General features: G+C 46.2%; 1 protein-coding gene and 1 long non-coding RNA gene across 8 annotated transcripts in view; one reads left to right on the forward strand and one right to left on the reverse strand.

Annotated features, from left to right (window-relative positions):
- Positions 1–3,136: 3,136 nt before the first annotated feature.
- On the reverse strand, positions 3,137–4,502 carry LOC115831213. The gene is made up of 2 exons (XR_004026735.1): positions 4,420–4,502; positions 3,137–3,394 (listed from the first exon to the last, which is right to left on the reverse strand). It is a non-coding gene; the product is annotated as an uncharacterized LOC115831213 (long non-coding RNA).
- A 56-nt stretch (positions 4,503–4,558) lies between these two features.
- The window catches only part of SEC24C (SEC24 homolog C, COPII coat complex component), a 28,070-nt gene continuing 11,227 nt past the window's right edge, over positions 4,559–21,401 (forward strand). For 3 of the 7 annotated variants that reach the window (XM_030798380.1, XM_030798385.1, XM_030798383.1), the window contains exons 1-6: positions 4,560–4,639; positions 7,312–7,511; positions 11,584–11,719; positions 20,081–20,253; positions 20,477–20,848; positions 21,173–21,309. In XM_030798380.1, the coding sequence (XP_030654240.1) occupies positions 7,340–7,511; positions 11,584–11,719; positions 20,081–20,253; positions 20,477–20,848; positions 21,173–21,309 (990 nt within the window). In that variant the 5' untranslated portion in view covers positions 4,560–4,639; positions 7,312–7,339. Of the gene's footprint in view, positions 4,640–5,158; positions 5,176–7,136; positions 7,224–7,311; positions 7,512–11,583; positions 11,720–12,185; positions 12,193–20,080; positions 20,254–20,476; positions 20,849–21,172; positions 21,310–21,401 lie in introns of those variants that run through there. The other 4 variants (XM_030798381.1, XM_030798384.1, XM_030798382.1 and 1 more) reach the window with 3 other exon arrangements.

The following is a 21,401-nucleotide window of genomic DNA, read 5'->3' on the forward strand; positions in this document are numbered from 1 at the left end:
AGGATTTAGGCCAGGCTCGGTGGCTCACACCTGTAATCCCAGCACGTTGGGAGCCCAAGGTGGGTGGATCACCTGAGGTCAGGAGTTCGAGACCAGCCTGATCAACATGGAGAAACCCCATCTCTACTAAAAATACAAAAATTAGCTGGGCATGGTGGCACATGCCTGTTATCCCAGCTACTTGGGAGCCTGAGGCAGGAAAATCGCTTGAACCCGGGAGGCGGAGGTTGTGGTGAGCCAAGATTGGGCCATTGCACTCCAGCCTGGGCAACAAGAGCGAAACTCTGTCTCAAAAAAAAAAAAAAAAAAAAAAAGAGGATCTAAGTATCTATTCATTCACTATTCAAACATTTATTGAGTGTTAGCTACATGTCAGCCATTGTGCTATACCAATGGATTTCAATTAACCCTCAGTGCATATTAAAATCACCTAGAAAACATTTACAGCTGAGTCCCTAAAAAAAGAGCGTATCAGCAAATAGGATTAAATGATGATGCAATGAAGTTTTACACGCACACACATATCCAGGTCTCATCCTTAGGGACAGATTTTATTGGTCTGGTACCTGGTAGTGGCATTTAAAAAAGCACCACAAGGCTGAGTGCAGTGGCTCACGCCTGTAATCCTAGCACTTTGGGAGGCTAAGGCAGGTGGATCACCTGAGGTCAGGAGTTTGAGACCAACCTGGCCAACATGGTTAAATTCCATCTCTACTCAAAATACAAAAATTAGCCAGGCGTGGTGGTGCATGCCTGTAATCCCAGCTACTTGGGAGGCTGAGGCAGAAGAATCGCTTGAACGTGTGAGGGAGAGGTTGCAGTGGGCCGAGATCACACCACTGCACTCCAGCCTGGGCAACAAGAGCGAAACTCTGTCTCAAAAATAAAAATAAAAACAAAAAGCGCCACAGATTATTCTAATATGCAACAGAGGTTGAGAGCCACTGAGTGCAGATACAGAAATGAATAAATTGCAACACGTTAGTCTCTATCCTCAAGAAACTATGGTACAGAGCTGGGCATGGTGGCTCATGCCTGTAATCCCAGCACTTTGGGAGGCCGAGGCAGGTGTATCACTTGAGGCCAGGAGTTTGAGACCAGCCTGGCCAATATGGTAAGACCTTGTCTCTAGTAAAAATACAAAAATTAGCCGGTTGTAGTGGCACACATTTGTAATCCCAGCTACTTGGGTGGCTGAGGCAGGTGAATCGCTTGAACCCAGGAGACGGAGGCTGCAGTGAGCAAAGATAGTGCCACTGCACTCCAGCCTGGGCAACAGAGTGAGACTCCCAAAATAAAAAATAAAAAAAAAAGAAACTATGAACTATGGTCTGGGCATGGTGGCTTATGCCTGTAATCCCAGCACTTTGGAAGGCCGAGGCAGGCAGATTGCTTGAGCTCTGAGACCAGCCTGGGTAACATGGTGAAACCCCATCTCTACAAAAAATACAAAACTTAGCTAGCTAAGAGTGGTGGCACATGCCTGTAGTCCCAACTACTAGGGAGGCTGAGTGGGGAGGATCACTTGAGCCTGGGAGGCAGAGGGTGAAGTGAGCCAAGATCATGCCACTGCACTCCAGCCTGGGTGACAAGAGACCCTGTCTCAAATAGAAAAAAAAAAGGTGGGGGGAAGCGGAAGAAACTGAATCTAGGATCTACCACTTACCAGGGGTGCAACCTTTTTTTTAAGACGGAGTCTTGCTCTGTGTCCCAGGCTGGAGTGCAGTGGTGCAATCTTTGTTCACTGCAACCTCTGTCCCCTGGGTTCAAGTGATTCTCCTGCCTCAGCCTCCTGAGTAGTTGGGATTACAGGCATGCACCACGACATCCAGCTAATTTTTGTATTTTTAGTAGAGACAGCGTTGGCCAGGCTGCTCTCAAAACTCCTGACTTCAGGTGATCCGCCTGTCTCGGCCTCCCAAAGTGCTGGGATTACAGGCATGAGCCACCATGCCCAGCCCTAGGGGGTGCAACCTTAAGCAAGACAGAGGATATTTACTTTCCTATATCGATATGAGGCAAGTGGGATGAATCATGTGAAAATGCTTAGCAGAGGACCAGTTTAGGTCAGGTGCTCAACATATGTTATTTGGATTTGGCAAATTATTCATCTAGACTAGTGGTTCTCAATCAGCAATGGAATCACCTGGAGGGCCTTAAACTATAGCTTGCTGGGCCCCACCTCCAGAATTTCTGGCTCTTATCTATGTAAAGTGGGTCTGAAATTTGCATTTCAAGCAAGTTTCCAGGTGACACTGATACTGCTGATCACGAGGATCACACTTTAACCACTGACTATAAACTGATAGGTCAGGTGTGGTGGCTTCACACCTGTAATCTCAGCAATTTGGAAGGCTACAGTGGGAGGAATTTGAGACCACCCTGGGCAACACAGGGAGACCTCACCTCTACAAAAAATTAGCCAGATGTGGTGGCACATACCTGTAGCCCTAGCAACTCAACTACCCAGCTACTCCTGCTGAGGTAGGAGGACCACTTGAGCCCAGCCTGAGCAACATAGCAAAATCATCTCTAAAACAACAGGCTGGCCGCAGTGGCTCACACCTGTAATCCCAGCACTTTGGGAGGCCAAGCAGGGCGAATCACAAAGTCAGGAGATCAAGACCATCCTGTCCAACATGGTGAAACCCTGTCTATACTCAACATACAAAAATTAGCTGGGGTGGTGGCACATGCCTGTAATCCCAGCTACTCGGGAGTCTGAGGCATGAGAATCGCTTGAACCCAGGAGGCAGAAGTTGCAGTGAGCCAAGATTGGGCCACTGCACTCCAGCCTGGAGACAGAGCAAGACTCCGTCTCAAAACAAAAGAGGACAAGAACAATCTGCTTGTTTAGTAAAGCATGCTCAATGCCTAATATATAGTTTCCAGCACAGCCTAAAGTGCAAATTTTTCAGTGAATAAACCACTCTGTGCCTCAGAATAACTAATATTTACTGTCAATAATATGAGAACAAACACTTTTGTTCATTGCTCTATTTCCAGAACCAAGAACATGGCTTGGCACACAATGTAAGGGCTCAATAGGTTCACCCTGCCTGCTGCCTTGACAGAGCTGATTTATCAAGACCAGGGAATTGCAATGGAGAAAGAGTAATTCACGCAGAGCCAGCTGTGTGGGAGACCAGAGTTTTATTATTACACAAATTAGTCTCCCTGAGTATTTGAGGATCAGAGTTCTTAAAGATAATTTGGCGAGTAGGAGCTTGAGAAGCGGGAAGTGCTGATTGGTCAGGTTGAAGACGGAATCACAGGGAGTCGAAGTGAGGTTTTCTTGCTGTTTTCTGTTCCTGGGTGGAATGGCAGAACTGATTGAGCCAGGTTACCGGTCTAGGTAGTCAGCTGATCCAATGAGATCCAATGAGTGCAGGGTCTGCAAAATATCTCAAGCACTAATCTTAGGTTTTACAATAGTGATGTTATTCCTAAAAGCAATTTGGGGAGGTTCAGACTCTTGGAGCCAGAGACTGCATGACCCCTAAACTGTAATTTGTAATCTTGTAGCTAATTTGTTAGTCCTGTACAGACAGACTGGTCCCCAGGCAAGAAGGGGGTCTTTTCGGGAAGGGGCTATTATCAATTTTGTTTCAGAGTCAAACCATGAACTGAATTCCTCCCCAAAGTTAGTTCCACCTACACCCAGGAATAAGGACAACTTAAAGGTTAGAAGCAAGACGGAGTCGGTTAAGTCTGATTTCTTCCACTATCATAATTTCCTCGGTTGTAATTTTGCAAAGGCAGTTTCAACAGCAGTGCTCGAAAAATTATTAAATCAATAAATAGTACTGAAAAGTTCAAATGAAGTCATTTATATGAAAAAGAAATCCCAGCATTGTTAGGTATAATTACTTAGCCATTAAACGGGGTACTAATAATTTGCAGGAACTATAACTCTTCCAACAGAGAGCAGAGATCTTTTGGCTCTGATAAAGCTCTGCACCTAAACGAAGGCGCTGTATAAAAACGGTTAATAACAATTGACCTTTACTGAGTGCTTACTATGATGCCAAGCGGCCTATGTGGCCTAATTTCCTCCTCTCAAGTTCTTATACGGGCATTATTATTATTTCCATTTTACAAGCTGTAGAGCCAGACCTCAGACCCCCACATGCAGGTTGACAATAGTTGGTGCCCTTTACCACCACCACACGTTCCGCAAATCTCATGACCAGCAAAAGCCATAGGTGAGATCAACCTAGCGGACGGAAATCAACGGGGTCAGGGGTCAGCAGGAAGTGACTACAAGACTCTAGCTCAGAGGTCACTAATACGTCACAGGCAGAGTGACGGGCCATTATTAAAGATAGTTTGACAAATTCTTTTTAATCTTATTTCTGTTGGTGAGGCCATAAAGTGACCGGAACATCTGAAAAAAAATGTCAGGAGGGAAATACATACGACTTAGCAGAGAAGCACAGGCGGCGGCCATGATGGGAAGATGAAAGAAGCGCATGCGCAGCATCCGGGTTCCCGAAATGCAGACGTGGCAGAAGGAGTGCCCGGCCCTAAAGCGTGGAGGAGGAACTTCCGGGGATGACGCGACGGCCCCCTCGGAACCGGAAGTGGAGCCTGGGATCCTTGACGTTAGGAACGAAGTCTAACCTGGATCTGGAGCCGGGTGAGGAGTGGCATCGGGAGGTTGTAGGGTAGGAAAGCAAAGGAGAGGTCAGGGTATTACTGGCCAGATTGGGGTCCGGTTTCAGAAAGAAGGGAGGAGCCTGGGGGCGGGGCCTGGGAAGAGACCCTCACCTCACCCATCCACCACCCGGGAGCAGGTCCTAGACCCTCTCTTCGTCTCCCGGCCCAGATTCCAGCTCCTGCTTCCGGCCCCGAGCCTGTTAAAAGGTGCAAGACGCTTGGTCTTTGTGCTTAACAGAGCAGCCCCCTCTCTTAACGTGGCCCTAGAAGCCGACTTGGCTTCTCGGTCTTGATCCGAGGCTCCATGGCTTGACTACTTTCAGAGTTCTAGGAAGCTTGCCCCGCCCCCTTGGGTTGTCACCCTCGACTATCCACCCAGAATGGAGTCGAGACTTCAGTCTGACTCCAAGCTCTTGAATGTGTTTGAGGGGATTATTTTCTGGAGAAGAAGCTCCTTTCTTTGCCCCTCCCCCGGCTTTGGAAACATAAAGGGAGGGGACATATTTTAAACTTAGGGTCAGTGACCTGTGTAAGGTTTAGGGTTTGGAAGAACAGCTACTGAGATAACTGAGTTTAAAAGAGTTTTAGACCAGGATCAGCTCCTCTTCTATAGTCAAGGTGGCCCTTCTAGCAAAGGGGGAGAGGCCCATTGTTCCCTCTGCAGCAACTCTGAGTGCTCCTGCTTCATGGGCCCCTTCTGTCTATAGGATAATTGGAATGATACAGCTGTTGAAAGTAGATGTGATGAGGTAGTTTTCTTGGAAAGACCCTATTTAGAAAAGGCCCTCTAATTCATCCCTGTGTTGGTGAGCAAGATTGTAATAATTTTGATGGTGGCTGAGATTCATAACAATCGTAAGGGGAGCAGAAACAGGAGAGTTGGAGAAGTGCATTGGAATTTAGAATATTCATAGTCTTCTGCTTGAGGGATGAGGTGAATGATTTTTTCCATGAAATCTAACTCTAACTTTGCCCCTGATTCTTGAACTGTTTCCTCAGATTATGTGAAGAAGTTTTGGTGCCTGTTCTGCACTTGGTTTTGTTTTTTGTTTTTTGTTTTTTTTTTTTTTTGAGACGGAGTCTTGCTCTGTCGCCCAGGCTGGAGTGCAGTGGCGCGATCTCGGCTCACTGCAAGCTCCGCCTCCCGGGTTCACGCCATTCTCCTGCCTCAGCCTCTCCGAGTAGCTGGGACTGCAGGCACCCGCCACCACGCCCGGCTAATATTTTGTATTTTTAGTAGAGACGGGGTTTCACCGTAGTCTCTATCTCCTGACCTCGTGATCCGCCCGCCTCGGCCTCCCAAAATGCTAGGATTACAGGTGTGAGCCACCGCGCCTGGCCTGCACTCGGTTTTAATCTGTTACCTTGCTAGAGTTTTCAGGTGTCCTTTATTTTTTATTATTTTTTTTTTGAAAGGGAGTCTTGCTCTATTGCTCAGGCTGGAGTGCAGTGGCGTGATCTCAGCTTATTGCAACCTCCACCTCCCAGGTTCAAGCGATTCTCCTGCCTCAGCCTCCCAAGTAGCTGGGATTACAGGCGGGTGCCACCATGCCCGGCTAGTTTTTGTATTTTTAGTAGAGACTGGGTTTCACCGTGTTGGCCAGGCTGGTCACGAACTCCTGACCTCAAGTGATGTGCCCGACTCGGCCTCCCAAAGTGCTGGGATTACAGGCGTGAGCCACTGTGCCTGGCCAACTTTTATTGATTTTAATGCTTCGGTTTTGGCTGGGCGTGGTGGCTCACACCTGTGATTCCAGCACTTTGGGAGGCCAAGGTGGGTGGATCACGAGTTCAGGAGATCGAGACCAGCCTGGCCAACAGGGCGAAAACCCGTCTCTACTAAAAATACAAAAACTAGCTGGGTGTGGTGGAATGCACCTGTAATCCCAGCTACTTGGGAGGCTGAGGCAGGAGAGTCGTTTGAACCCGGGAGGTGGAGGTTGCAGTGAGCCGAGATCGCGCCACTGCACTCCAGCCTGGCAACAGAGTGAGACTCCGTCTCAAAAAAAAAAAAAAAAAAAAAACACACCTTCAGTTTTAAGGTCCATACACCCTTTTGGTGGAAAGACTGGGGTTGGAGTATCATTTGTATTATGGCAGTTTAGCTAAAGAATGTCATTTCTGTAACTCAGCCTAAATTTTGTCATTGAGGGGGAAGGATTTTATCGGATCTGTTTTAGATTTTTAGCCTGATTGATTTTAAATCAATTGTTCGGCACACTAGAGGGTACTCGATGTTTGCTGAATGAATGGATGCTAGAGTGAATGAATGGAAAGTGGGAACATTGTTTCTTTTACCTGTAACATCAAGGTAGTTCATCAGCCACAAGACTCTGTGTGACTAGACACTAGAAATCATACCACTGGGGAATGGAGGCTGCTGCTCCATTTCAGTGGGTCTGTCTGAAGTTGAAATTTATACTATTTAGACAGTGACAAAAGGTGGGTGGTCAGAGTAACAAAATCCTTGCTTTTAGGAGATATTCTGAATGCAGGCTGGGGCAGAAAATTACTAAGATCCTGTGGAAGTGTGAGGATTATTAAACTGATCACCATCTGATAAGGTCAATTTCTTTTTAACTCTACTTCCTGCCCTGAATAGTTGCTCTCTTTAGAAAGTTCACTTTGACTAATTTCTCTTTTCTGTAACAGGTGAGACCAAATCGGGAATGCTTTCATAATGAACGTCAACCAGTCAGTTCCACCTGTGCCACCATTTGGGCAGCCCCAGCCCATCTACCCAGGGTATCATCAGTCCAGCTACGGTGGGCAGTCAGGGTCCACAGCCCCCGCCATTCCCTATGGAGCCTACAATGGCCCAGTACCAGGCTATCAGCAAACACCTCCCCAAGGTATGTTTCTGTTTCCTTTGAGCTATGGAGGGAAATCAGCAGAGTCTTCAGGTTGGATTGTATTGCTCTAGCTAAGCTACCCGAGAAGTTTGGGTGACTGGGATTGAGGAACATAAATCTGGCCCTGTGTAGCTGAGAGCCCCATGGGCGCCATTCCCTTCCCTTTTTTTTAATTATTTTAATTTTTTTTTTGAGACAGAGTCTTGCTCTGTCACCCATGCTGGAGTACAGTGGCACAATCTCAATTCATTGCAACCTCTGCTTAAGCACTTATTCTGCCTCAGCCTCCCCAGTAGCTGGGATTACAGGCATGCACCAACATGTCTAGCTAATTTTTGTATTTTTTTAATTTATTTTGAGATGGAGTCTCTCTCTGTTGCCCAGGCTGGAGTGCAGTGGCACCATCTTGGCTCACTGCAACCTCCACCTCCCAGGTTCAAGCAGTTCTCTGCCTCAGCCTCCTGAGTAGCTAGGATTACAGGTACCCGCCACCACACCAGCTAATTTTTTTGTATTTTTAGTAGAGATGGGGGTTTCACCATCTTGGCCAGGCTGGTCTTGAACTCCTGATCTTGTGATCCGCCCGCCTCAGCCTCCCAAAGTGCTGGGATTATAGGTGTGAGCTACCGTGCCTGGCCTGTAATTTTTTTTTTTTTTTTTTTTTGAGACAGAGTTTCACTCTTGTTGCCCAGGCTGGAGTGCAGTGGCATGATCTCGGCTCACCGCAACCTCCACCTCCTGGGTTCAAGTGACTCTCCTGCCTCAGCCTCCGGAGTAGCTGGGATTACAGGCATGCACCACCACACCCCGCTAATTTTGTATCTTTAGTAGAGACGGGGTTTCTCCATGTTGGTCAGGCTGGTCTTGAACTCCCAACCTCAAGTGATCCACCCACCTTGGCCTCCCAAAGTGCTGGGATTACAGGCATGAGCCACCACACCTGGCCAATTTTAGTAGAGACGGGGTTTTACCAGTGGCCAGGAAGGTCTTGAAGAACTCCTGACCTCAAATGATCCACCAGCCTTGGCCTCCCAAAATGCTGGGATTACAGGCTTGAGCCACCACGCCTGCCCCCTTCTCTGTTTTTTTATTTTATTTTATTTATTTTATTTTTTATTTATTTATTTTTTATTTTTTGAGACAGTCTCGCTCTGTTGCCCAGGCTGGAGTGCAGTGGCACAATCTCGGCTCACTGCAACCTCCGCTTCCCAGATTCAAGCAATTCTCCTGCCTCAGCCTCCAGAGTAGCTGTGATTACAGGCACCCACCACCATGCCCGGCTATTTTTTGTATTTTTAGTAGAGATGCTGTTACACCATGTTGGCCATGCTGGTCTCAAACTCCTGACCTCAAATGATTCGCCCATCTCGGCTTCCCAAAGTGCTGACATTACAGGCATGAGCCACCACCTCTAGCCTTATTTTTAATTTTTTTTGAGATGGAATTTTGCTCTTGTTGCCCAGGCTGGTGTGCAGTGGCACAATCTCAGCTTACCGTAACTTCCGCTTCCCAGGTTTAAGCGATTCTCCGGCCTCAGTCTCCCAAGTAGCTGGGATTACAGGCATGTGCCACCACGCCTGGCTAATGTTTTGTATTTTTAGTAGAGATGGGGTTTCACCATGTTGGCCAGGCTGGTCTCAAACTCCTGGCCTCAGGTGATCCACCCGCCTCAGCCTCCCAAATGCTGGGATTACAGGTGTGAGCCACCACACCCGGCCTTATTTTTTTCTTTTTTCTTTTTGAGCCGAAGTTTGGCTCTTATTACCCAGGCTGGAGCGCAATGGCACAATCTCAGCTCACTGCAACCTCTGCCTCCCAGGTTCAAGCGATTCTCGTGCCTCAGCCTCCTGAGTAGCTGGGATACAGGCGCCCACCACCACACCTGGCTAATTTTTTGTATTTTTAGTAGAGACGGGATTTTGCCATGTTGGCCAGGCTGGTCTCGAACTCCTGACCTCAGGTGATCTACTTGCCTCGGCCTCTCAAAGTGCTAGGATTACACACGTAAGCCACCGCGCCCAGCTGTCTTCCCTGTTTTTAGATAAGCTACTGTGTTTCTGCCTTAAGCCATCTAGTGGGAACACATCTCCCAGGTTCACTGACCGCTCACTTCCTGTGGGTATCACCTTGTGCAGCCTTACCTGGTCACATTGTTCAGAGCTAAATGGAAGGGTTGTGGTCCACACCCCTCTAGATCCTGTGACCTGGACCGAATATTTCCTGTTGACTTGTAGTCTCCTTGAAATAATTTATTCCTCATATATGTTGAGAAAGCCTCTTGTTGGACTGATGATTCTTATGTATAAATGACCCTGGGACAGTGTAGTTTATGGGGATGAAAAGTGTGATATTTGTGTGCCTGACTTTTGGTGCCTCTCCTGTCTTTCTTCTGATATCCGTCCTTTTCCTTTGCTTGAGTTTGCTCTGCTTCTTAGATGCTCTGTAATGTCATGGTAATAAGAGAATACTAATCTGATGCTGCTCTAGGTTCAATGTTTGGCTTTTAACCTTACTTTTTCTTTTTTTTTTTTCTTTTTTGAGACAATCTTACTCTGTCGCCCAGGCTGGAGTGCAGTGGCATGATCTTGGCTCATTGTAACCTCTGCCTCCCGGGTTCAAGCAGTTCTCCTGCCTCAGCCTCCCAAGTAGCTGGGATTACAGGCACATGCCACCACGCCTGGCTAATTTTTATATTTTTAGTAGAGACAGGGTTTCACCATATTGGCCAGGCTGGTCTCGAACTCCTGACCTCGTGATCCGCCCGCCTTGGCCTCCCAAAGTGCTGGGATTACAGGCGTGAGCCACCATGTCCAGCCTTACCTTACTTTCTCAAGAAGAGCAGCTAGTACTCTACAGATTCTCCGGAGGGGCTTTTTGGAAATAGTTAACAGTAGATCTTTGCTTAGGCTAGCCGATGATTTAGGGTATGCCAAACTCTATGCTTTCATAAAGGGATATGGAAAAAAGAAGGCATCAAGTAGGTACTGGTAAGATTTGGGAAATAATGAAGTATGACGATTTTAACTGTGGGGAAAAAAATATTGTGGCCCCAGGTCTTTGGAAGAACCTTAATTCTAAGCTGAGACTTTGGCTAGACAGAGTCCACCTCCGCTTTGTCAAGTGCTCGAGTTTGGCATTCTCTAATGAGAAACCTTTGTTAGAGGAAAACATATCTGATTCTGTCATGGCTGGTGAGCAAGTTTAGGTTAATCATGTTCCTGTAGGCAGGTTCTATAATGTCTAATCTGTACTGAGGGCAGAGCAAAAGAAAAACATTCTTTGAACAGAGGTCATCCACATTTCAAAAGTGATGTGCCAAGTAACTAATTGCTTTCTCCCTGAACTTCATATGTGAAGAATGGCCAAGGGTAGTGTAAATAGCTTTGATGGTGGTTCTAAGGAATAGGAAGGATGGAGTACAGCTTTTGTGAGGACATAGGTGGCAATGCTGATGGGAGGACAGGCCAGCTGTCCTTACTGAACTGTTGGGCAGAAACAAGGTCTCCAACCTATAGGAACACGTTCCTGAATCATGTGCTGTTTGATGCTTTCACACTTAGAAGTGGATGAAAGGATATAGTTAGTATAAGCAGAATGAATGAAGAAGAAGGTGGCAGAATAATCTCCCCAAGAGGTGCCTTTCTTTGCAGCCTAGTTCAGTATATTACTTGGTCGTCTTCTGAGTCTCCTTTTTCATATATGCTCCAAGTTTCTAGGTTCTGGAGTAAGATCTTTTCCTTAAAAGGGTTGGCTTGTTGTCTAGGGTAAGAATATTAGGCAGTCTTGGGTTGACTGAGAGTATAGTGATCAAAGGAAGGCCCTACATTCTTGTGCCTCTGGCTACAGCTTCACCCCTAGTATGCTTGTCTAGGGGAGTGTAGGCCCCCTGTTGGGAATCTGTGTTTAGAATGCTGTAGCTACAGCTGTATGCTGGTAGTGTCCTTTTAACTGCCTAAACTGTGGTATTGGGCCAGTGAAGGTCTGAGTTTATTGATCCTTGCTTTGCATTCCTGGCTCAGGGTGGAGGAGAAAGTTATTTCCCAATCACTTAGTTTCTGTCCTTTACCCTCAGGTATGTCAAGAGCCCCACCTTCCTCGGGGGCACCTCCAGCCTCAACAGCACAGGCTCCTTGTGGCCAGGCTGCATATGGCCAGTTTGGCCAAGGAGATGTACAGAATGGGCCAAGCTCCACTGTTCAGATGCAAAGGTAGGTACTTGGTCAATCTAAAATTGGTCTGATGAGGCTCATGCCTGTAATCCCAGCACTTTGGGAGGCTGAGGTGGGTGGATCACCTGAGGTCAGGAGTTCGAGACCAGCCTGGCCAACATGGCGAAACCCCGTCTCTTTTCTAAAATAAAAAATTAGCCGGGCGTGGTGGTGTGCACTTGAAATCCCAGACTTGGGAGGCTGAGGCAGAAGAATCATGAGGCAGAGGTTGCCGTGAGCCAAGATAGTGCCATTGCACTCCAGCCTGGGTGATAGAGTGAGACTCCGTCTCATAAATAAATAAATAAATAAATAAATAAATAAATAAAATTGATCTGATGAAAGTAGAAAGGTTAGGAATGTATGGGGGTTTGTGTTTTTTTTTTTTTTTTCTCTCCTTTGCCTTTCTTGTAGATCACTTTTTCTCTTCCCTCTACCCTTTTGTACTTTGTCTTCTTTTTTCCAGGTTACAGGTACTGCTGACGTCCAGCCCTGTGGATTATTGACCCATCTTAGTACCTGGGTTCCTTTTCATATTCTTCATTTTCTGTGAACTTGAGTTTCTTGCTTTACTAGACATACATCTTCAATAATGGTTGCAGTCCTATTGAGCCTACCCTAAGGGAGAAATGGGAAGAGGGAACCTCAGAATTATTTGCATCTCTTTTGACTTGCCCCTTTCCTCTAGATCAGGCACTTAGTAAGACTGATTGGTTAAGTTTGGGCACGGCCAGTTATGACCTGAAAGATACTAAAAGGGAAACCACATAAATGGTGAAAACTTCAGTGGTACAATGACCCAATAAACATCTTAGCATGAAAGTCCATTAAAGGAGGGCAGTCATCTCTATTAGAGTGCTTTTTAAAATTTTTTAATTTTTTTGAGACAGGGTCTCACTCTGTGGCCCAAGCTAGAGTGCAGTGGCAGGATCACAACTCCCTGGAGCCTGGACGTCTCAGGCTCAGGTGACCCCCTCCCACCTCAGTTTCCCAGGTAGCTGGGACTACAGGCATGCGCCACCACACCCAGCTAATTTTTTGTATTTTTAGTAGAGTTGGGGTTTCGCTGTGTTGCCCAGGCTGATCTCAAACTCCTGAGCTCAAGCAATCTGCCCACCTTGGCCTCCCAAAGTGCTGGGATTACAAGCGTGAGCCACTGCACCTGGTCAGGAGTGTTGTTTGTTTTTGGTAAATAAAGAGTAAAATATAACTGTGGGAAAGGGGTATGATAATAGAAAAGTCACTTTCTGGCACTTTAACTGGGTGTCCGGAATACACATTTTTAGCATCAAATGTAAGCCTGGGTAAGTCAAACAAGTGGGGTACATAGAAGATAACAAGTACACAAATGTACATAAAGTTATAAAACAGGGTGAGGATATAGTGAGGGGGTAGGGAGCTGTTTTAAATACATTGGTCCGTGCTGGGTGCAGTGGCTCACTCCTTTAATACCAGCACTTGGGGAGGCTGAGGTGGGAGGATTGCTTGAGCCCACAAGTTGAAGGCTGCAGTGAGCCATGATTGTACTGCTGCACTCCAGTCTAGGTGACAAAGCAAGACCCTGTCACAAAAAAAAAAAAAACCCATACAAAACAAGTGTATGCCTTAGTAAATTATTATATAGCAAACTCCTTTGTAACTACAACTACAACCCAGATGAAGAAATAGAACTTTGCCACTCACCCCAAAAGCCTTTTCCATGTGCCTCAATTCAAACATTATTCTCTCCCTCCCCTCATAAATAACAATTGTCCGCATTATCCTGACTCTTATAGTAATTACTTCCTTTTTTTTTGAGACAGAGTCCTGCCCTGTTGCCCATGCTAGAGTGCAGTGGTGTGATCTCAGTTCACTACAATCTCCAGCTCCCGGGTTCAGGTGATTCTCCAGCCTCAGCCTCCCGAGTAGCTGGGATTGCAGGTGCCTGCCATCATGCATGGCTAATTTTTTTATATTTTTAGTAGAGATAGGGTTTTGCCATGTTGGCCAGGCTCGTCTCAAACTCCTGACCTCAAGTGATCCACCCGCCTCAGCCTTCCAAAGTGCTCGGATTACAGGTGTGAGCCACCATGCCCAGCTGACTTTCTTGTGGTTTTTAAAAAATAGTTTACACTTGGCTGGGTGAGGTGGCTCATGCCCATAATCCCAGCACTTTGGGAGGCCAAGGTGAGAGGATTGCTTCAGCCCAGAATTTTGAGACCAGCCTGTGCAATATAGGGAGACCCCCATCTCTGCAAAAGATAAAATGTTAGCTGGGCATGGTGGCATGCTTGTTGTCCTAGCTACTTTGGGAGGCTGAAGTGGAGGTATCATTTGGGCCCAAAAGGTCGAGGCTACACTGAGTGTGATCTCACCACTGCACTCCAGAGCTTGAGAAAAAGACTGTGTCTCAAAAAAAATAAAAATAAAAATAAAGTTTACACTCAAATGTACAACCCCACATACCACAATTTAGTTTTACCCACAGGAAAAACACTTGGTATGTCTTAAGTCTATAAGCTCCACCTCTGTCTTCTTTTTCTTAGTATTTATCTGTTGAAAACAGTTAACCCAAAAAATTTCCCACAGTTTGGACTCTTTACATAACATTTACATCACGCTTGTCCAACTCGTGGCTCACAGTCTGCATGCCCCAGGATGGCTTTGAATGTGGCCCAACACAAATTCATAAACTTTCTTAAAACATTATGAGTTTTTTATTTTTTTAAGTTCATTACCTGTCATTAGTGTAGTGTTAGTGTATTTTATGTGTGGCCCAAGACACTTCTTCCAATGTAGCCCAGGGAAGCCAAAATGTACCTAATACATTGTACCTAATACATTGTATTAGGTATTATAAGTAATCTAGAGATGATTTAAAGTACATGGGAGGAGGCTGGGTGTGGTGGCTTATACCTGTAATTCCAGCACTTTGGGAGGCCAAGGTGGGTGGATCACCTGAGGTCAGGAGTTTAAGACCAGCCTGGCCAACATGGTGAAACCCCATCTCTACTAAAAATACAAAAATTAGCTGGGTGTGGTGGCGGGCACCTATAATCTTAGCTACTTGGGAGGCTGAGGCAGGAGAATCGCATGAACCCAGGAGGCAGAGGTTGCAGTGAGCCAAGATCGTGCCACTGCACTCCATCCTGGGCGACAGAGTGAGACTTCGTCTCAGGGAAAAAAAAGTATATGGGGGGTTATATGCAAATATGATGCCGTATAACCCACATCCAATTCTATTGACTCCACCTTCAAAATGTATCCCAAATCTCACTACAGTCATTCCTCAGTATCCATGGGGGAATGGTTCCAGGACCTCCCCTGACCAACAGATACCAAAATCCACAAATGCTTAAGTCCCTCATATAAACTCTATGCAAGTAGAGATATTAGGTAGGCAGGTGCATGTACAAATCTGCAGCTCAAGACTGATGCTAGGACTGGAAATAAAAATTTGGGAGTCCTCAGTCTATAGATATTTAAAGCCATGGGACTAGATGAAATCATTTAAAAAGTGAGTATTGAGATTAAAGAATGGAATTGAGGACTGAGACTTGGAGCCTACCAACATTTAAAAGTAAAGAGGAGCTGCCATTAAAAGACAATGAGAGGCCAGGTGCAGTGGCTCACGCCTGTAATCCCAGCACTTTGGGAGGCTGAGACAGGCAGATTGCTTGAGCTCAGCAGTTCGAGACAAGCCTGGGCAACATGGCGAAACCCTGTCTCTACCAAAATACTAAAATTAGCCAGGTGTGGTGGCACATGCCTGTGGTCCCAGCTTCTTGGGAGGCTGAGGTGGGAGGATGGCTTGAAACCAAGAGGCAGAGGTTGCAGTGAGCCGAAATTGCACCGCTGCACTCCAACCTGAGTGACAGAGTAAGACCCCATCTCAAACAAACAAACAACAAAAAAACAAAAGACAATGAGAAAGAGCAGTAGTGAGGTGGGAGATAAGCCAGGAGAGTGTGGTGTCCTGAAATCAGGTGAAGAGAGTATTTCAATAAGGTAAGAGAATAATCAGTCATGTCAGGTGCTGCCAAATTGTAAGATGAAGACTGAGAATTGACCATTGAATTTGGCAAGGTTGGCTTCATTGGTAAAGGCAGTTTCAGTGTAGAGATAAAGAAAACTACCCAGTTGGAGTGAGTAAGAGTTTCAGGCCAGGCGCGGTGGCTCACGCCTGTAATTCCAGCACTTTGGGAGGCCGAGGCAGGTGGATTACAAGGTCAGGAGATCGAGACCATCCTGGCTAACATGGTGAAACCCTGTCTCTACTAAAAATACAAAAAATTAGCCGGGCGCGGTGGCGGGCGCCTGTAGTCCCAGCTACTCGGGAGGCTGAGGCAGGAGAATGGCGTGAACCCAGGAGGCGGAGCTTGCAGTGAGCCGAGATCACGCCACTGCACTCCAGCCTGGGCGACAGACAGCGAGACTCCGTCTCAGGAAAAAAAAAAAAAAAAGTTTCAACCAGGTGGTAGATTGACATAATCTGAAAACCCTCTGCTACCAAAGTCTAGAAAGGAGAGAGAAAATAGAAACAAAAAAAAATTTTAAGTGCAAAGTTAAGCTTAAAAGAAAATGTGAAATTCTTAAGTTTTAGAGACCAAGGACTGAAAATCTTTTTTTTTTTTTTCAAAATACGGAGTCTTGCTCTGTCACCCAGGCTGGAGTGCAGTGGCGCGATCTCTGCTCACTGCAACCTCCACCTCCCAGGTTCAAGCAATTCTCCTGCCTCAGCCTCCCAAGTAGCTGGGACTACAGATGTGGGCCACCATGCCCGGCTAATTTTTGTATTTTTAGTAGAGACAAGGTTTCACCATGTTGGCCAGGCTGGTCTTGAACTCCTTGCCTCAGGTGAACCTCCCACCTCGGCCTCCCAAAGTGGTGGGATTATAGGCATGGGCCACTGTGTCTGGCCGTCAAGTGAGGACTGAAAATCAGAGTGGTAAATTGACTCTGGGGCTGCCTGTATATTGGGTGGATTCATCATGAGAAGCCAGGGCCTTAAATTTAAGCAGGTACTGGGGAAGGCAGATGAGTCCCTGGGCTTTCCTGAGAGTAGTTTTGGAACTGAGACATTGTTTATAAAGTCTGGACCTGGGCTGCACCTTCACTGAACAAGCCAACTAGGGGAAAAAAGTCTGCACGCTGGAAGAGGGAGATAAGGAGTCCTGTTTCTCTCAGGCTGGTTGTAGATGGGTGAAAAAAAAGGTTCTTGGGACTGCAAATGGATGTGACAGATCTTTTTGGAATGATGAAAATGTTTTAAAATTTGATTCTGGTGATGGTTGCATAACTATAAATTTACTAAAAATCATTGAATTGTTCACTTAAAAGAAGTGAATGTAATGGTATGGAAATTACATCTCAATAATTTTTTTTTTTGAGACAGAGTTTTGCTCTTATTGCCCAGGTTGGAGTGCAATAGCACGATCTCAGCTCACTGCAGCCTCTGCCTCCTGGGTTCAAGTGATTCTCCTGCCTCAGCCTCCTAAGTAGCTGGGATTCCAGGCATGACCACCATGCCAGGCTAATGTATTTTTAGTAGAGACAGGGTCTCACCATCTTGGCCAGACTGGTCTTGAACTGACCTCAAGTGATTCACCTGTGTTGGCCTCCCAAAGTGCTGGGATTACAGGTGTGAGTCACTGTTCCTGGCCAATTTTTTTTTTTTTTGAGACGAAGTCTCGCTCTGTTGCCCAGGCCGGAGTGAAGTGGTGTGACCTTGGCTCACTGCAACCTCCACCTCCCAGGTTCAAGTGAATCTCCTGTCTGAACCTCTTGAGTAGCTGGGATTATAGGTGTGCACCATCACGCCTGGGCTAATTTTTGTATTTTTTTAGTAGAGATGGGGTTTCACCATGTTGGTCAGGCTGATCTTGAACTCCTGACCTCAAATGATCCATCTGCCTCAGCCTCCCAAAGTACTGGGATTACAGGCATGAGCCACTGCACCTGGCCTAATTTTTTTTTTTTTTTTTAAATTAGAGGCCAGGTGCAGTGGCTCATGCCTGTAGTAATCTCAACACCTTGGGAGGCTGAGACAGGAGGATCACTTGAGGCCAGAAGTTTTAGACCAGCCTGGGCAACATAGGGAGATCCTGTCGCTATCAAAAAAAAAAAAAAAAAAATAGCTGAGCATTGTTGGTGTGCCTGGGAAGCAGAGGTGGAGGCAGGAGGATTGCTAGAGCCCTGGAGGTTGAGGCTACAGTGAGCCATGATGGCTTCACTGCACTGTAGCCTGGGTGACAGAGTAAGACCCTGTCTCAAAAACCAAAAAAAAAAAAAAATCAATCTAGGATGACACTGTCATTATTGGAGTACCTTCTGGAAACAAATGTGGAACAACCATACCTCAGTCTGGGCTGGAAGGGATTATCAGAGAAAGGCATTTTGATTGGAGTTGGGCCAGGCACAGTGCTCATGTTTGTAATCCCAGCACTTTGTGAAGCCAAGGCGAGATGATTGATTGAGCCCAGGAGTTCAAGACTATCCTGGGCAGTGTAGCAAGACCCTGTCTCTACAAAAAATAAAAAAATTAGCTAGGTGTGGTCGTGTGTGCCTGTGGTCTCAGATACTTGGGAGGGGAGGCTTAGGTGGGAGGATTGCTTGAGCCCAGGAGGTCAAGGCTGCAGTGAGCCACAGATAGTGAGTGCCACTGTACTCCAGTCTGGGTGACAGAGCGAGACGCTGTCTCAAAAAAAAAGAAAAAAAACAGTAAGGCTGGGCACGGTGGCTCACGCCTGTAATCCCAGCACTTTGGGAGGTTGAGCAGGCGAATCACGAGTTCAGGAGTTCTGAGACCAGCCCAGCCAACATAGTGAAACCCCGTCTCTACTAAAAATACAAAAATTAGCCCGGCATGATGGTGGACATCTATAGTCCCAGCTACTCGGGAGGCTGAGGCAGGAGAATCACTTGAACCCAGGAGGCGGAGGTTGTAATGAGCTGAGATCGGACCACTGCACTCCAGCCTGGGCGAATAGAGCGAGACTCCATCTCAAAAGAAAAGAAAAAAAAAAAAAGAAGTAGAGACAGAGTATAGACCTATTCTTTTGTAATGTTTAGCTAAAAGGGGAGCAAAAGTTTGAGGGGGCTGTGAGGTAATTTGGTTGAATTTTTAAAAAGTTTTTTGAGATATTCATATACTATGCAATTCACCTATTTAAAGTGTTTTTGTATATTTAATGGTTTTTAATATATTGACAAATATGTGCTGTCACAATTTAGTATATTGACAGATATCACTACAGTTTTAGAACATTTTCATCATCTGAAGAAGAAATACTGCATTCTTTAGCTACCCCTGTTTAGCTATTCCCCCATTCCCCTATTCTTCCAACCTTAAGCAACTCCTGATCTACTTTCTGTCTCTAAAGATTTCCCTACTCTGGACTTTTCATTAGAATAGAATATATACTATGTGATATTTTATAACTGACTTCTTTAATTTAGCATAATATTTTCAACATAATACGCTATGTTGTAGCGTATATTAGTACTCCATTCCTTTTTGTGGTTAAGTGGTTTTTCATTGTGTAGCTACATGTCACATTTTGTTTATCCATTCTTCTGTTGATAGACATTTGGGATGTTTCCACGATAGTTGGTTTTTGGGTTTTTTTTGTGTGAGAGATGTTTGTATGTTTTTGTGCTGATGGGAATAATCAGAGAGGGAGACACTGAACAGAAAGTATATTGGAAAGATGCTGTGGTAGACTGAGGTGGGCGGATTCATTGAGCTCAGGCGTTTGAGACCAGCCTAGGCAACATGGCGAGACTCCGTATCTATAAAAAATACAAAAACTAGCCAGGCATGGTGGCGTGTGCCTTTGGTTTCAGCTACTTGAGAGGCTGAGGTGGGAGGATCACCTGATCCTGGAAAGTTGAGGCTGCAATGAGCCGTGATCACACCACTGCACTTTGGCCTGGGTGGCAGAGTGAGACCCTGTCTCAAAAAAAAAAAAAAAAAAAAAAAGCTGGATAATCAATCTGCATTTGTTTGATTTCATATTTATTAAGGTTCGTGCATGCTTATGCGTGCCTTCCCTTTCAGTGCTTCAGATTACAAAACTGAAGATGTTTGTCAAAGAATTGAAGCAGAGGAAGCAGTAATTTAGTTAGCAGAGTAAATAGTACTTGACCTGAGGGTGCTTGGTTTATGTTTGTGGAGTGAGCTTAATGGAAAACAAGATTTGCCATGAATAATCAGGAATATAATTTACCCACAAATATACAAAAGTATGAAGCCATAAAAGAACTCAGGGTGAGAGTAAGATGTCACAGAACAATGTAGCTTCCTGTATGATGCAAAGCTTCTGCAGACTTCAGAGGGTGTCCTGGCCCCACTAGTCACCTCTGCTTGCTTTCTTTTCACAGGCTGCCTGGGTCTCAGCCATTTGGGTCCCCATTGGCCCCTGTGGGCAACCAGCCAGCTGTGCTTCAGCCCTATGGCCCTCCCCTGACAAGTGCACAGGTGACTACCCAGCTGTCTGGAATGCAGATCAGCGGTGCTGTGGCCCCAGCCCCTCCTTCTTCAGGGCTGGGCTATGGTGAGTGGCTGTGAACACAGGAATATTACTGTCCCCTGTTCAGAGGCATCAGACTCTGGGGTTATACCTGAATCTCTTTTATTTCCCTTGTATTTCCTGTGCCTCTGAGCCTCAGAAGATGAGACAGTCATACCTGCCCCTCTTGTGTGGAAAGGGAAGTGATTTACTGAACAAGGAGGCAGAATGACTGGGCTTTTGACTCTACCTTTATTCTACTTCTCAGGCCCACCAACATCTCTGGCTTCAGCCTCAGGAAGTTTCCCTAATTCTGGTCTATATGGCTCCTATCCTCAGGGCCAGGCTCCTCCCCTTAGCCAGGCCCAAGGTCATCCTGGGATCCAGACTCCCCAGCGATCTGCCCCATCACAGGCCTCCAGCTTCACACCCCCAGCTTCAGGGGGTCCTCGGCTGCCTTCGATGACTGGTCCACTCCTGCCTGGACAGAGTTTTGGAGGGCCCTCAGTAAGCCAGCCCAACCATGTGTCTTCACCTCCTCCTCAAGCTCTGCCCCCTGGCACCCAGATGACTGGGCCCCTGGGACCACTGCCACCTATGCACTCCCCACAGCAGCCAGGCTATCAGCCCCAACAAAATGGTGAGTCTTTCCCAAGGTCTGTCTAGAAGCTAGAGGCTTCAGCTACTCAGGTGGTTTTTGATGTTTTTTATTTGTTTGTTTTTAGTATTACTTGCTAAGTGGTGAATTAGATGGGCAGCTTCAGGGTATTATTCCTAGGATATGGGGTTTATAAGACATTATTTTTTCTTGTAGTTCAGATAACATGGTATTTTTCTGAATGGCTTTGCAGGCATTAGTGTACCTCATAATTCTATGTTTGTAGGAGTCTAGTCATTTTCCTGAGGCCTTAAGAAGAGATAGGGATGGGATTTTGAGTTCATCAACCTTGTGTCCTTGTCTCAGGTTCCTTCGGACCAGCCCGGGGCCCTCAGCCTAATTATGGAAGCCCCTACCCAGCAGCACCCACCTTTGGCAGTCAGCCTGGGCCTCCTCAGCCACTGCCTCCTAAGCGCCTGGACCCTGATGCCATCCCAAGCCCTGTAAGTAGAAACTTACATGGTCCTGAGGAAAGGTTTGTGTCTGCCAGATAGGCAGGTCAATCTAGATGAAATGTTTGCCTAGCATTTTCTGA

The sequence above is a fragment of the Nomascus leucogenys genome, chromosome 18 (genome assembly GCF_006542625.1).
Source record: "Nomascus leucogenys isolate Asia chromosome 18, Asia_NLE_v1, whole genome shotgun sequence".
NCBI classification, from domain to species: Eukaryota; Metazoa; Chordata; class Mammalia; order Primates; family Hylobatidae; genus Nomascus; species Nomascus leucogenys.